Source organism: Zymoseptoria tritici, chromosome 1 (assembly GCF_000219625.1).
Source record: "Zymoseptoria tritici IPO323 chromosome 1, whole genome shotgun sequence".
NCBI lineage: Eukaryota > Fungi > Ascomycota > Dothideomycetes > Mycosphaerellales > Mycosphaerellaceae > Zymoseptoria > Zymoseptoria tritici.
Window position 1 is genome coordinate 4,205,415 of NC_018218.1, and position 13,047 is coordinate 4,218,461.

The 13,047-nt window shown below is 54.9% G+C and overlaps 6 protein-coding genes across 6 annotated transcripts; 3 read left to right on the forward strand and 3 right to left on the reverse strand.

The window, feature by feature from the left end:
- Window positions 1–64: 64 nt before the first annotated feature.
- Window positions 65–2,471, forward strand: MYCGRDRAFT_34788 (fungal transcriptional regulatory protein; the record flags this gene model as incomplete). Its single annotated transcript, XM_003856493.1, has 3 exons — window positions 65–474; window positions 589–1,165; window positions 1,215–2,471. The coding sequence occupies 3 exons, from the start codon at window positions 65–67 to the stop codon at window positions 2,469–2,471; spliced, it is 2,244 nt and encodes a 747-aa protein (XP_003856541.1).
- Window positions 2,472–3,182: 711 nt separating this feature from the next.
- MYCGRDRAFT_32585 (uncharacterized protein) lies at window positions 3,183–4,493 on the forward strand (the record flags this gene model as incomplete). Its single annotated transcript, XM_003856494.1, has 1 exon — window positions 3,183–4,493. The coding sequence occupies one exon, from the start codon at window positions 3,183–3,185 to the stop codon at window positions 4,491–4,493; it is 1,311 nt and encodes a 436-aa protein (XP_003856542.1).
- A 1,872-nt stretch (window positions 4,494–6,365) lies between these two features.
- Window positions 6,366–6,914, reverse strand: MYCGRDRAFT_31968 (40S ribosomal protein S15; the record flags this gene model as incomplete). Its single annotated transcript, XM_003857092.1, has 3 exons — window positions 6,366–6,435; window positions 6,490–6,786; window positions 6,850–6,914. Coding segments are annotated over 3 exons (432 nt in total), but the record flags the coding sequence as incomplete, so codon positions are not given.
- Window positions 6,915–7,494: 580 nt separating this feature from the next.
- MYCGRDRAFT_102737 (60S acidic ribosomal protein P2) lies at window positions 7,495–8,345 on the reverse strand (the record flags this gene model as incomplete). The annotated part of the gene is made up of 3 exons (XM_003857091.1): window positions 7,495–7,954; window positions 8,009–8,178; window positions 8,233–8,345. The coding sequence occupies 2 exons, from the start codon at window positions 8,165–8,167 to the stop codon at window positions 7,778–7,780; spliced, it is 336 nt and encodes a 111-aa protein (XP_003857139.1).
- A 210-nt stretch (window positions 8,346–8,555) lies between these two features.
- On the forward strand, window positions 8,556–9,810 carry MYCGRDRAFT_107488 (uncharacterized protein; the record flags this gene model as incomplete). Its single annotated transcript, XM_003856495.1, has 2 exons — window positions 8,556–8,687; window positions 8,734–9,810. The coding sequence occupies 2 exons, from the start codon at window positions 8,682–8,684 to the stop codon at window positions 9,808–9,810; spliced, it is 1,083 nt and encodes a 360-aa protein (XP_003856543.1).
- A 629-nt stretch (window positions 9,811–10,439) lies between these two features.
- Window positions 10,440–11,204, reverse strand: MYCGRDRAFT_66842 (uncharacterized protein; the record flags this gene model as incomplete). The annotated part of the gene is made up of 2 exons (XM_003857090.1): window positions 10,440–10,613; window positions 10,675–11,204. The coding sequence occupies 2 exons, from the start codon at window positions 11,002–11,004 to the stop codon at window positions 10,440–10,442; spliced, it is 504 nt and encodes a 167-aa protein (XP_003857138.1).
- Window positions 11,205–13,047: the final 1,843 nt, after the last annotated feature.

Consider the following 13,047-nt stretch of genomic DNA (forward strand, 5'->3'; position numbering starts at 1 on the left):
GCCTTCAAGACCGCCCTCCATGTCGCTCGATGCCGCGTCAATCGCGAACATGGCGGCGCAGCAGATGGCTCGTCAGCTGCAGGATTCGCCGGATCAAGACGACAGCGGATCGAACGGGCTGAAGAGGAAAGCCGACGACGGCCAGTCGCAGTCGCAACAACGAGCTCGCCGGAATCGATATGTCTCGATTGCCTGTAACGAGTGCAAGCGTCGCAAGATCAAGTGCAATGGACAAACTCCGTGTCAGCGATGCGGAAACCTCAATCTCGAGTGCGTGTATGCACCGAATTGCTGCGCGGGCTTCAAGGACTCGCAGGAATATAAGGAAATGACCTCACAGATTTCCATGTTGCAAGAGCAGGTCAATTCGTTATGGGATACAATGAACGCCATGCGTGCGCAGATGAGTGGTGGTGTGGCAATGGGACAGCAAATGCCGCAGCAGCAGATGACACCGATCGATCCTTCTCTACAGTCGGGAAACTATTCCTCGCACTCCCACCGCGGGTCGATGTCCGTCTCTGGCATGCATGCTTCGCCAGGAGCAGCAAACATGTCGATGTCGCCGCGTAGCACCAGACGTAAGAGCCATTCACAGAGCAATCAGCCGACATTTCGAGGACCCACGAGTTCGGCGTTCAACATTGGAGTCGCTAAGAACAGCCTCGAGACGATGGGAATCACAAGTCAAAGCGAAGAGGACGTCAGTGGTAGTGGTGGTGCGGGAACAGGAACTACAGAAGCCAGTCCGGAGCCACCTCGATCGAGTGGGCAGTTGCTCCCCACTACGCACCAGAGCAAAGATCCACTATGGAGCATACCCCAGGAAGAGGCGCTGCGCCTATGTCGAGTCTTCGAAGACGAGATGGGCTTAATGTATCCTGTCATTGATATTAATAAAGTTCTGGACCATGCCACGAAGCTGTACCGCTTCATGGAGGCGGCTCATCGAACAGGGCTTATGCAGCAAGGAATGCCAGGCGCGGACGCAATTGACGATGAAGAGACTAACATTCTCAAGCTTGTACTGGCTACGGCATTGACGACGGAAGCGTCTGGACGGAGTGATCTTGGACAGAGGCTCTTCGAGGTCGTGCAGCCTGCAGTGGAGAATCTGATGCTGGGCAATTGCGGCGTGAATGCTATCCGAATTCTCGTGATGGCGGTGAGTCTTGGTTGTCCTGAAAGGTTCTTGACATTGCTGACATTCACAGGCGATGTATGAATTTCACCGAGACAACGAAGGCGCCTCATGGCGTATCATTGGCATCACTGCACGTCAATGCCTTGAGCTCGGGCTTCATCGGAGAGAAACATACGACGCCATGCAGGACGATGCAGAAAAGTCGGAAATCATTCTGCTTTTCTGGGCGATCTACGTGCTGGATCGCCGCTGGAGCTTTGGGACCGGCATGCCCTTTGCCATGCAGGACTCCGACATCAGCCCAAGACTCCCTAAGCCGGAAGACCGTTCGCCCTATCTAAGCGCGATGATCCAGTATTCAGCGCTCAGCAGCAAAGTGTGGCGATCTGTTGCGTCGCCTTCGTCGCCTTCGCGAGGTGGGGCGCCCATTGATACGGACAATATGGAGTATCTCGATTATCAGGTCGTACAATGGCACCGCCAAATCCCCGCTCATCTGCGTTACGAGCATCCCTCACAGTTACAAAACGGAAGCGTCGCTACGCCTACAGGTGGAGCGTCATCTCGCGCAGCTCATCGATTACGGATTCTCCTTTACATCCGAGCAAATCAGATGCGAATCCTGATATACCGACCCATCTTACATTCGGCGACGTCGATTATGAGCCACCGAGAGCGCGCACAGACTGTGGTGGACGTCGCCAAAGACACTGTCCGCGTGCTCACACACGTCAATCAGACCACTGATCTATACAGCAGCCAGCAGATGACCTTCAACGCGTTCTTGACATCAGCTCTGGCTGTACTGTTCCTTGCGGTCAGCCATACACCAGCGCTGTTCGGTGAGAGCGTGCGCGAGGAATTTTACATGGCGCTTGAGCTGGTGCGAGGTTTCTCAAAGGGCTCGTGGATATCGAAGAGGTTATGGAAGACAATTCGCGTGCTGAAAGAGGTTGGACCGAGACTGGGCTTGGTAGTGAAGGAGAACGCTCTCGCCATGGGCCCGATGCGCTCGTCGAGAGATGACCTTGATCCGAGTCGCTCTGCAGCTGTTGCAATGGCAGGGCTTGCCGGTCACAACGTCGACGAGATGTCGTTGTTCAACGGTGTACCGCAACAGCGCAATCAGTGGGGGTCCATCGCGGCGGCGAGCAGCAGTCCCGAGAACATGGCCGCCGATCTGACCAGTCTGTTCGAGGCAGCAGGTGGTTATCAGGCATTGGAAAGCATGAATGGCGGCCATGAGATGTCACACAGTATGGATGGCTTCCCTGGCGATGAAGGACTGACTAATATTCTGAACGAGCTCTTTGAGCGGCAAGGATGAGAAGCCTACCTCCCTCCTTGCATATGTATATACCCATGAATCGTAATGTGTGGCTGTTGCTTACCTTAAGCTGAGTGAAGCTTGCGCCATCCCAAAGCCATGCCACCGCCCACCACTTCCATGCGCCCTTCCAAGGTTCCTTAGATCTGCCGGAGAAGAGCCCCTCCAAATCCAGATGCGTCAAGGCACAACCACACTTCACTTGCATTGCGTCCATCGACACGCTGCATCACGAAACAAGCGTGACCTACACTACATCCCGACCCACTTGTGATATATTTCGACACGAAAAGAGAGCGACAAGTGAAGCTGGAAATCTGCCAGACTTTGGGCTGGATTACCGGGGCAGGAAAATAGCATGCAGCGGTCCGACCAGTGAGACCGCCTAGACAAGAGAAAGGAAGTCGAATTCACACTTGTGGCACCACGCACCGAGAAACAGAGGGAAACATCTACCATAGCTGTCGACACGGCTGGCGGGTTTTGCGCGAATCGTTCCTCCAACGCGACTAGTCCGCTGCGACACTGGCTCAGCCTCACAACCTCGACGCTGTTCGCACAAGCGACACGCTCTCCTCCGCTGCTGAGAGACCGCCATCGCAGCTATCCGACACACAGCCACTGCAGGAGTCTTCTCACGAGCGCAGACTGAGCGCAGCGTTCGAAAAAGCGTGCCACATCCACCAGGTCTCGCTCGCTGATCTTGACAGCATGTCGTCCTCATCGCAAGCCCCGGAGTCATGGATATCGGCGTTCTGCTCACTAGTTGGCCACGAGTATTTTGCGGAGGTGTCGGAAGATTTCATTGAGGATGACTTCAATTTGACGGGCCTGCAGAGCCAGGTGCCGATGTATAAAGAGGCGTTGGAAATGATACTCGATGTGGAGCCGGAAGACGCCAGCGATGAGGAGGAAGAAGAAGAAGAGGATGACGACGAGGATGAAGACGAGATGCATGATGGTATTGATGGACTCGGCAGAGGGAGCTATCGAAGAGCAGCAGACGCGGCCGCAGCTGCGGCAGAAAGAAGACATCTGCGCATGGCCAGCGACTTGAGCATGATTGAGAGCTCCGCAGAGATGCTCTACGGTCTCATACATCAACGCTTCATCACGAGTCGGCCGGGCATACAGCAGATGGCAGAGAAGTACGAGCTCGGCCACTTCGGCCACTGTCCGCGCGTACATTGCCATGGCGCGAAAGTACTACCGGTGGGCTGCTCAGATATTCCCGGACAGGAGACAGTCAAGCTGTTCTGTCCGAGCTGTCTGGATGTCTACAGTCCGCCAAACAGCCGCTTCCAAACTGTGGACGGAGCCTTCTTCGGGACCACATTCGGCTGTCTGTTCTTCATGACCTTTCCCGAACTCGACGTCGGCGGCCAAAAGCCTCCATCGTCTCTTGACGCCTCCGCATCTCCTCTGCCGGGCAGTTCGGACAAGAACGGCCGATCCTCGCTTTCCTCATCCCTAACATCACAACAGCCTGGCGTCCCACCACCTCCTCTGGAAGCACAACCGCTCCCTAAACAGCCCGACTCGATCAACGGCGTGACACCCAAGAACCTCGCACCCGGACTTGGCCTAGGTAGCATCTACGAACCACGAATCTACGGCTTTCGCGTCAGCGAGATCGCCAAGACGGGTCCTCGCATGAAGTGGTTGCGCAGCCGTCCTCGGGATGTCAACGAACTCGACGAATGCAGATTATGGGCGCACAATCAGGAGGTGTTACAGCAGTTCGCTGCAGCGAATGCAGCGGGAGCGGACGTCGCGGACTCGGAGATGGCGGACGAGGTGGAGGAGGGTGAGGGGGAAGTGGACGATCAAGACATGGACGCTGAGTCGGGTCAAGTACGGAGTAACGGCAACGGGAACATCAAAGAGGTCACACAGCGAAAGAAGCCGGGTGGCGCCTCGACGAGGAGAAAGGGCACGGGTCATCCAGATATTACCGCTGGCGCTGGGTTGGCGAATGGTGATGGTGCGAGGGCAGTTCGGGTGGGAGATGGAGCTTCATAATTCTGCGGCAAGTTGCAAGCGTTGTAAACAGGTCTTCTACGCTATTCATTCAACTGTGTGCGACGGCATGCGACCAGCCCTCTCCGCCCCGTCTTTCAGGCTCAGGGTTTCGCTCTACCAGCAACCAGCGTTTGGAAGAATCCCCGCTATACGTTCCGCATCGCACCCTGCCACGACTCGGACCTGTGCTTCACACCTGTATGCATGTCTATCGCACTATGGTCGGGGTGGCTCTTGAGGTGATGGAGACTGAAAAACAACGAGTAGTTCTTCCCACAGTCTGCCGCTCTCTGTCTGCGTGGCCTCACGTTGCGTGACTACAATACCGGACCCAAGGCATATCGCTATCATCAATCCTCACTTCCATGTGGAAACTGACTTGCGACTTCTTGATGATTTCCGTGGCATCCATGGCGAGCTCATGGAATCTCTGCCTCATGGTGTCGTAACTGACGTCTGGGCGGAACGTATGGAGAATGGTCGTGAACGAGGTGCGATTCCATGGTAGAACATCGCCTTTGGCCAGACTTGAGATGTTCTGGTGCAAGTCGTAGTATCTGGGTCCCATCGCCGACCCCTTCTGGGCAGCCACTTGCTCTCGCAACCACTGATCGAACACTCTTTCAGCCAGCCTTGGTCGATGATCGCCGGGGTATGGCTTGTTCAGCATCTGTGATATTGTCGTCTCGCAAGCTCGCAGCTGCTCAGAGCGCACAGAACGTGTCCGGAGGACGAGGTTGATCACGTTGAGCTCAGAGAGCCTAGGGCGTTGTGTGGCAAAAACGACACGGTCGCTTTCAGTGACTGCTATCGCTGCGATTTCGAAGACGGCGTGCGATCTGAGTGCCAGGGCGATCTCGAAGAGTATCCCACAGTCGAACTCCAGGACGGAGTGTACATGCTTGTGGAGGCTCATGTACATTTCAATATGTCCGCGCACGATGTGGCTGGCGCCATAGGCGTTGGACACCTCAGCCAAGAGTCGAATCTGTTCCAGAGACTCGATGAAAGGCGAAGTTCTGAAGTCGTGCATATCGAAATAGAGTGCATTGAATAGCATGCGATGCGCCTCGATGTAGCTGAGACGCCGTGCGCTGAGCCGTTGTTCCTCTTCAGATGCAACGTGTGAGACGTGATGGTCTGACCTTACGTGAAGCTCCGTGCTCTCATCAGTCGTGTCATTGCCGAGTCTGCTCAAGAGTCCGATGGCGCTTCCTTTCTCGAAGCGTAGCTCGTAGACACGAAAGGGTGGATTGGCCAACCCATTCTGTGCGTTCCAGCGGCGACCGAGACTCGCGTTGAACCATCTTGAGTGAAGGATGAGAGCATGACTGTGAAGAGCGAGTATGTCGCGCGGGCTGCTGCTCAGCCGAACCTCAATGTCGCCGTCTTCAAAGCGAGGGGGAGTGTTGGTCATGTTTCTAGGAGCTGAGAGATTGCTTCTTTGCGGAAGAGTGCGTTGACGAGAAAAGGAAGCGAAAGGAAGACGGGACCAGCATTGAAAGGGAAGCCCGACCACGTTTTGTGCTGGTGCCGTGCGCTGCGACGCTCCAGGAAAAAGTTTGCTGAATCCCTCGCGAACGTTGATTTGCGAATACAGGTGAATATTCATGAATGTCCGATTGCCGTACATGGCGGGCTTCATTAGCAGCGTCAACAGAGCACTCTCAAATCAGTAGCAGACTAGGCGATAGACGGAACGGTAGCTCACGACAAACGAACGTAAGGAATTCGGGCGCGAAGTGTGCCGTGAAGTGTTTCGTGAAAGTTTTGATTCATTGCTTGACTATCATGTCATGCATGCAGTCACAGCTTCTCCGAGCCATGAACGATGCTGTACCCAAACTCCACTCGGAACACCCAAACCCAAATCTACTTCAACGGGATGAAACGCGAAGAGTGGGTAGCACCGATACCGGGTCTACCGTGCTTGACTGGCTTGCTGTTGTATGTGTTAGACCTTTAATCTGCACGAGATGATCCTGGGGGGACGTACTAAGAGATGGAGAACTCGGCGAGGTAATGTCCAACCATCTCGGGCTTGATCTCGACCTGGTTGAATTCCTTGCCGGAGTAGACACCGACGACGGAACCGATCATCTCTGGGACGATGATCATGTCACGGAGGTGAGTCTTGACGAGGTCGGGCTTCTCGTTGGGCTTGGCCTCCTGCTTGGCCTTGCGGAGCTTCTTGATCAGGCCCATGGGCTTGCGCTTGAGGCCGCGGTTGAACCGACGGCGGGCGCGAGCGTGGACGACATCGCGGAGCTGCTCGGAGGAGAGGTCCAAGAGCCTGATGCAGCATGTCAGCGGTGCTTTCATTCGACAGTATTGTCCATGCATGTATCCCACTCACTCGTCCAGGTCGATACCGCGGTACGAAAACTTGCGGAACGCTCTCTTTCTCTTGAGCTCTGTTGAGACAATTGTGTCAGCCGATATCCTATCTTCCTGCGCCCCTTTGTGGCCTGTCCACAGGGTTTCATCCGATGGCGATGTCCGCGAAGGGGCGCTCGATTGTGGGTGTGCGCATACCGGCGGCCTCCTCAGCGTTCTGTGACAATGTCAGCGGGTGGAAGGATAATGCCCAGAAGAATCGAACTCACGTATTCGTCGTCAGCCATGATTGCGATGTGTAGACTGGTGTCGTTGATCGATTTGTCGCTGACTTTGTGAAAGCGAGGTTCAGATTTGCAGATGTGGGATGAGCGTCGCCAAGATGGTCTAACTGAATTGGACTTTTCGATGATGCCTCAGGCTGAAATATAAATGGGGCTGATTATCGCGAGGATCGATCAACATGCATGCTGCCCTCTTCTCGAGGAGATGTGTGGAAAGGCACTTGATCTTCGAGCAAAGTGGTCAAAACACGCGGCATTTCGTAACGGAACGTAAAAGTAGTGTCACATCGTTCGGAGAAAGGATTCTGAACCTGTTACTTGCATACCTCTACCATGATCTGTTCGGATGAGAAGCCTGCACGTGCCACAGAGTTGTTCTTACAGCAGACCCGTACAGCTCACAGGGCTGATTGGTGTAGGTGAAGGGTTCATCTGTGGCATGTTCACCTCCGCTGAAAAAATACGATTGGAGATGGCAGGCAACGTGATGGTGACAAGCTCAGGAAGAGCAGGTTTCAATTCGAGCATAGTGTCTGCAGTTCCTTCCCACAGCAAATAGTGTTCCCATTGCCTTTGATCCGGATCGTCCACCCTCCACTCAATTGTTTTCCTGCTTTGAACCTCCCTTCACCCCAGCGTCTCCTCATCGTGAGCGCGATACGCTTAGTCGAAGAGACCGAAGCCCATGTCCTCGTCAGACTCCTCCTTCTCCTCCTCCTTAGCGGCCTCTGGAGCAGCCTCAGTGGCAGCGGCACCACCGGCAGCGGCGCCACCAGCAGCTGGTGCAGCAGCACCACCAGATGGGACGGATGCGAGCTTGGCAGAGCCCTCGGTGATGAGCTGTGTAAAATGTCAGAAATGTTCCAAGGATGTTCAAGTCCAGATCTTCCATACCTCGTTGATGTCCTTGCCCTCAAGCTCAGAAAGGAGCTGAGTGAGGCGCTCTTCGTCAGCCTCGATACCGACAGCGCTGAGAACGCCCTTGATGTCCTCCGCCGAAGGAGAGGTGTTGCCGCCCAGGCCGAGGAGAAGGTATGCCGCGAGGTGCTTCATTTTGAAGGTTGCTGCGGAGTTGTGTCAGATTGTGCGAGGCAGGCGCGTTCGGTGATGGCACTCACTGTGTGTGTTGTTGGTGAGGGAACGAGAGAATCAATCGATTTAAGCGCTGGGATTGAGCGCAGACTGAAGCTTCGCGTTCTGTAAGTAGACTTCGGGTTCTGTAAGTTTGTCGTGCAGAAGTTCGAGAACGCCAAATTGCTGTTTAGAGATGTTCGAAAATCGAGAATGCCAAGATATCGTTCTCGTCGAGGCCTCAGGCCACAGCTCTAAAGCCGCTAGCACGATTCCGTTTGTCTGAAGACGGCCGATAAAGTGCTCGTGAATGACACCTCACTTCGCCTCACTTCACTCCCAGGCCCGTCGCATCTTTCCTGTTCCATTCATTCCCACGACAGACTTTACAGTCTGTTTGGTTCTGGATATGATACACCGCACGCCGATCACGATCCCTCGATAACATTGCTTGTCCACCGAGGGAACCTTTGACCAGCCCGTCGCACATTTCACCATGACGGTAAGGAAACGCTTGCTCTCGCGCGAGCAGGGCTGACAAGCTCCAGTCATTCACATCACTGCTCTCTTCCATCGGCGGAGGAGCTCAGGCACCCCAGCCGAAGCCCTCGAACTCATCAAAACCGACATCAGGAAACCCAGCGGCCGTGCCATCACCGACTATATCAACCGCAGCGCGCCCTTCGACTAGCAACATGGCCGCAGGGGTCAAGCGCAAACCGACGGACTACACATCAACACCGCAAGCGAAAGTCGTCAAGACGGAGATGAAGGTTCCAATTCGCCCAACGGCACAGAACTCGACTAGCACTGTCACGAAGACTGCAACGCCTGCCACCGGGACTCCGACGACATACAAGGGTACAGCTCGACCGTCTGGCGTGGCGAGCGCGGCTCAGCCTGTTGCGAAGGCGGTCGCTAGGCCTGGACCTGGGACTGCTGCGCCGACAGCACAAGCTACAGCTGCAGCTGCAGCACCTGCGAAGCGAGGATTTGCATCCATCATGGAGAAGGCCAAGGCTGCTCAGGAGGCGGCGAAAGCTGCTGGTCATAGCACGATCAAGCACAAGCCGGTGGAGAAACTGAGCAGGAGGCAGCGTGAAAAGGCGCAGGCGGCTGCTGCTGCAAATCCAAAGGCGGCAACGCCCTTGAAGGGCGCAAAGTCAGGGGTTCTGGCCGATCGAAGCAGAAGTGGTACACCTGGCGATGGCAAGGGGAATGGTCTTCAAAGAAAGGCACCGGATGTCGGCTACCAAGGGACTATGAAGAAAGCTGCGCCTGAGGTGGCCTACAAGGGAACAATGCGCAATTCTGCTCCTGGAGCTGCTTCCGCAAAGCCTGCTGTGAAGAAGGGCATGGCGCAGGACAAGTATGGTGGATATGCAGACTGGGACGATCTCGACGAGGCCGAAGACGAAGAAGAGGACTATGAGTCCGATGCTTCATCGGTCATGGAGGCCGGTTTAGACGACCTTGACGAGGAGGAAGCGCGTGCTTTGCGAGTGGCGAGAAAGGAAGACCAGGAGGCTCTTGAGGAGGAGGAGCGTCTTAGACGTGAGAAGCTGGAACGCAAGAGGAAACTCCTTGCTCTCAGTCAGGACGCGGCCTCCAGGCGACGATACTAGGCCGGCTGATTGGCCACAGATGCGTGAGTCCACGGTAGACTTTGGAGTTCTAGGGCCGCTGAAACACTTGACGGACGACTGGTCCGAAGCATTGCATTGCTGGTTTTGTCATTTTAGCGGGTGGTGTTGGCGGAGCTGTTTGTGTCTGGGAATTACTTGACTTGGTGAAGAACAGGCTTGTTGAGTAATTGAATGCGATGCTCTTCATGGCGCCTCATGAGATGTCTGCTTAATCCATATACACAACACAAGTCCAGCTGAGGTATCCCTCTACTTTTCTTGTCCCGGAAAGCAGCCACGCAGAAGTCGTCGCATGAGACGAACAGTTCATTTCGGGTATCTCGTGGTCTATGCAATCACAATGCAGTTCGTTGTCAGAACTTTCTTCCCCATTATCCAAAACGCCTCGCTGTAAAACTTGTCATGTCACTTTCCCGCTCCACGTGCGATGTACTACTCATCAGGTTTTCTCCACGATGTTCCACCGTACTGGGCCCTGCCGGCGTTCGTGCCCTCTGGCAGCCATGCTAGAGCATTGCCAGCCTCTCACTTACTCAACAGCCCCAATCACTGTAACAATGGTCTTCATAATAGTTAGCACAGGTCCGTCGACGTGTCTCGAGTCACACTTACCCAAGGTAATCCTCGCGAATGCTGCCGATGGCATACATGCTGCCCATCTCTCCACGAATACCCTTGATCCGCAGGCGCACTTGTGTGCCTCTCTCCACGCTCTGGTCTTGGTTGTCCGTAAACGCCGGCGTCGAGCCCTCCATGGTGTACTTTAGAGTACTGGGAATCATCTTCACCCATATTGTCAGCCTCCCATCCAACACCTCACCCAGCTCTTCATCCCACACTCACCGCTTTGCTCACAAACACGCTCAATGCGCCCACGTCCACGAAGAAGCCATTGTTCACCACACTGCTGACCAATCCATCCACCACCTCCCCACGAAAAGGCCTCCAAACAATCGCGCGGTAGTGCAAGTGGTAGACCGCCATCCCAGTGCCCGGCTGCAGCTTGGGCTCGCTAATATCCTCCACATCCACGATCCGAATCACCATGAGTGTTCCCTCGATTGTCCCTTCGATATCTGCGCGCAGTCTGTCCAGCACGATTTTCTCCGCATCGCTGTTGAAGTAGGAAGGGTGGATCGTCACCTCGCGGTCCATATTCTTGACGAAGAACATGCTGGGCAAGTGGATACGCGAGGTGGTGTCTACGATGTGCGTTGTGGGTCGCTCGTGGCAGTGGTGTTGTTCCGGTGAAGGCTCGTGCGATGAGGGTTGAATGTCGTTTGCGACTGGAGGCCGCACGAAGTGAAAAGCGCTGAAGGATAGTTTCGTGTCAGTGGGCGCGAGTAAGGAGCGACTGTTCGATGGAGAGGACGGGCTGAGCTGAAATATGTCGACAGGTACGGCAGGGCTGGCGACGCGGAGTTGTGACTCTGAGATGCATGTGAGGTCCGCAAGCTTCTTTGTCGCTGAACCGCCGCGCTTGGCGGGGCGCTTTGGGATTCGTCTAGCACGTGTTTTCAACCACTCACTTCCAACCACTCACTTCCATCAACGCGACGTACTCTCCTCATAATGGACGCCGTGCGACTGCTCGACACAGGACGCGATGCCTTGCTAGGCGTGCGCAGGCCGCTGACGCCGTCTTGAAAAGATCTGCTGCCGCGATAGTTCTACTTGGCAATGCACCTTGAGCCGGTCCACATGGTACAATTGGATATACATGCTCATCACAAGACTGTCCTAAGATACATGTGGTGGGATCGAATGCACGCGCTCGCAGCTCTCCTCTGGTCCGACACTGCACCAGATGTGGCTTATGAAGATCCCTAAGCTCATGCACGCTGTTCTGGACCGGGCAGCATCGGCGCTTCATCATGCTGGACATCGTATGCGGTCTCACGATGAATGACCATATCATCTCCTGAGCTTTCACTGTCGTTGCTACTCCCAGAACGCCACGACGACACACATCCAAAGGGTTCGGAAGAGATGTTCGTCCGATATGCGATGCCTCTTTCAGGCCTCAACCTCAGAGGTGAGGCGTTCGATCGCCTGGATATTGGCGCCACTGGCGACACATGATCTTCTGGCGCTGGATCGCGTCTAGAGGGCGTAAGGCTTTGGCGTGTATTGCTCACAGTCGCCGCAGTCTTCTCATTCTTGCTCGTGTGGCCCGACGAGCCGGTGACATCGGACATTCCATAGGTGTCCTCGCCTTTACCTCTGGTGAAGCCCAGGCCGAATCCGGAATCGAAGGACTCCATGAAAGCTTTCAATGCTGATAGGGTGCTTGCCGCGAGAGCGTATGCGAGTTCAATCTCCAGCCAGATCGAAACCAGTGCACCATCAAGGCCAGGATCTGACTGGCGTTGCGGCAATTGAAGCGTGTAGTAATTTCGGGTCATGGAGAATGCCAGCGCACTGTGTGCAGTGGTCAGCGGCATGTCTCCGCGTCAATGTCACTCAACTTACGGCAATCGTATCCAGAATGCGACGGTTATCATGGCTTTCTTGCTTCTTGGCATCTGCAGATTCCAAACGAGTTGTATCGGCAGCGCCAGCAGACCAATCTCAGTAACGACGTCGAAGGCAGTCAAAATTTGCCATCGGATGTCCTGCATTGCCTTAGCGACCCAGGCGATGAAAGCGGAGCAGAGCGTTGTACTCACCAATGATGGGCATCTTCCAGCATTCTCCCGGAATGCCCAGTAGTATGACGAGGCTGGTCTCGCTGGACAGCCGGCCGTGGATATTACGATCGAGAGTATGCCGAACAGTCCAACTACTCCGGCGCATATGCGGTACGTCAATATTTGTGACGGGGTTTTGGTGATCCGCACGAGAAAGGACAGCATCGCGCATTTGGACAGATACAAGGCCAGGAAGAACAGCACGATTCCGGCCGTCGTCGCCTAGCTCTCACTGTCAGTGTAAGGCTCAAATGAACAGAAGAAGCTTCAGGTGACCACACACCTGGTTCAGCTTCGCTAAGTCGGTTTTGCTGCTGCTGATCGTGGTCCATTTGCCGCCGAGACCGGATGCGAGCGCCGCATAGCTGGATCCAGTGTGGCCCAAGGAGACCAAAGTGGCGATTCCAATCACGACATCATCAACGCCATAAGCACTGCGTCTAATCCACACGCGAAGCAAAGCGATGCAGACCGTGAAGCAAAGACACAGTGAGATCGTAAATGCCACAACATCTCCGTAGGCTTG